The 2,500-nt window shown below is 43.8% G+C and overlaps 1 protein-coding gene across 1 annotated transcript in view; it reads right to left on the minus strand.

Moving 5' to 3' along the window:
• LOC134072272 (dolichyl-diphosphooligosaccharide--protein glycosyltransferase subunit STT3B-like) overlaps nt 1–2,500 on the minus strand; it is a 125,170-nt gene that overhangs the window by 122,222 nt on the left and 448 nt on the right. Inside the window, exon 1 of the mRNA XM_062528867.1 lies at nt 2,483–2,500. This exon is cut by the window's right edge and continues 448 nt beyond it. Coding sequence (XP_062384851.1) covers nt 2,483–2,500 — 18 coding nt within the window. The remainder of the gene's footprint in view (nt 1–2,482) is intronic.

Raw genomic sequence — 2,500 nt, forward strand, 5'->3', positions numbered from 1 at the left:
CCATCACAACCTCTCCATCATCCCCTGTTCCCCATCATTCTCCACCTTTTTATCCTCTATCTGACACACACACACACACACACACACACACACACACACACACACACACACACACACACGCACACACACTATTTCCTTTTTCGTTCTCACCCTTAGTGAATTGCTAACCCAGGCATCTAAAGCAGACCCGAGGAAGCCATCAAATCCTAGAGTGATATTGAATTGTCAAGTGGGAAAGTTGACAAAGGAGGGAGGGAGAGTGGGAATAAAGAATGAGGGCTGAATTGGAGGAGATGTGGTTAATTTAACACACACACACACACACACACACGCGCACACACACACACACACACACACACACACACACACACACACACACACACACACACACACACACACACACACACACACACACACACACACTACATCCAGGGATAGAAGAAGATGGAGAAAATCCTTTAAGAAGAGTTAATGTATACTACAGCTTGGGTTTCAATTTCTCATTGGTCTTTCACTTGATTCAGTGTGTGTGTGTGTGTGTGTGTGTGTGTGTGTGTGTGTGTGTGTGTGTGTGTGTGTGTGTGTGTATGTGTGTGTGTCTGGCATCAGAGATGAATTTCAGTGGCTTAAGTGAATGTGCAAACACCACAATGCCACTCTTTCTCACAGCTGAGCTGGAGGGTATAGCTAACAGCTGAGCTCTCCCAGGTTGATATGGCAGTAACACCGCTCTTATTCGCAAAGGGTTAGCAGTACACATTTCCATTTGAGCACCAGGGTTATGCTCTCACCACCAAATGCTGTTAGTGAAAACAGAAGCACAAAAAGATGTGTGTTCTTCGCTAACAAGGCACCCGGCATTGATTACACATCATTCTCTCACTCTCAGCAAGATCTCGATTGCACTGATGAACTTGATGTATGCCGTATATTATAAAACATTATTCCGTATTTATGGCGAATTTACACTGCTTTGTATTCCGACGAAACAGCATAATTCTACAATCCCGAGCCTGTTAAATATTCAAAGTCATTCAATATTTACCCGCTGTCTTCGAGCTAGTGCATGAGAGGGCTTAGTTGTTGCAAACGCGACAGCCTAATGAGATCTGCCAACACAGTGATCAGCTAGTCTGAAAAACAGCAACCGCTTTAAAGATGAGCAGAATGTCTGTGTTAGTATTTATGGAGAGTATGCAAATGCGACCGCTTATCCCACACTCCTCGTGTTACATGGCCCCGATGTAGTGTGCGTTGGATGGCACGTTTATCCTAGCAGTCCATTAAACCCGTGACAACAATCTATAGCGCCCAGGGACGTGGTATCTCTCAACCCCAGCCTGGAGCTTTAGACAGTTTACAAGTTGCCTCGCTCCCGCTTCTAGGGTCATTATCGGGGGAGAAGATGTAGGGGGAGAGGAGGGGTTGATTGGGTGGAGATAATGGTAAGGCCAAAATGTATGAGAAAGCTTACCTCTACAATCCCTGACACAACTCCCAATGCAAGGAGAGGGTATGCATTGTTTTGAACTGCATCTGGCAAATCATGAAATAGTAGGCTACAGTGGCATTTCTAAACAGGCACTCTTTTAATTGTTATTTTACGCACAATTAGCGTGATCTTCCACGCTACTAAGACGAAAGATATCGTTTCTGCAGGCGTTAAAGAACGTCCTAAGATTTCTATGTAAATGCACATCAGCAGCAACCCTTACAGGCATCTGCAGAAAGTGCTGAAGAGGTTTCTGCAGATGTAATCATATCTGTAGCTAACAATCTGCGTACATGTAGGCATCTGTGGATCTGTTGTCATTTGGGGTGCCCCGTTAGGAGGACCCTCACATCGCCTACATAATGGTTTAATTTCACAGGACATCTATCAGCTAGTATCCACAAATTATATATGACGCAATGCAATACCCAGTACCCAGGCCTCTGATATCAATAACTTGACATTGTCATCACTTTGTAGTCCATGATTCACAAAAAAGTAGCCTAGTTCAATAAATATCTTAATATTACAGCATTGTCAAAATTAACATCATTCGACAAAAATACATGGATATCTAAATTAAAGAGTGACAATTTACTCTGCTCCATAGCATTTGAAGGATTACGATTAAGTCGCAAGACCTTCTCATATTTATGCCCCCAACACCACAAATAACGCTGGACCAGTCGACTGGTTTGCCTGTTGCGATGTTGTCATCTCAACATCTTTACTCAATTTACCAGCCGTCACTGGTTGGTTAAGTAGTGACGAACAAAGTTTTAACTGAAGTTTAGGACGAGCAAATGCAGTTGAGGTGCTTCGACGTGGATGCAGATGTGTAATCGCTTCCCTGATATCATTTGGCAGGGCGAATTCTGCAGCAGCAACATCCGACTGACGGGGAGGGCAACTGCGAACTTCACTTATCCCAAGACTCGATTTTTTACTAATAAACTATACACAAGCTGTGTGCGTCACACATCAACTCACCATGGGTCAAACTCGTGA

Source organism: Sardina pilchardus, chromosome 24 (genome assembly GCF_963854185.1).
Source record: "Sardina pilchardus chromosome 24, fSarPil1.1, whole genome shotgun sequence".
NCBI classification, from domain to species: Eukaryota; Metazoa; Chordata; class Actinopteri; order Clupeiformes; family Clupeidae; genus Sardina; species Sardina pilchardus.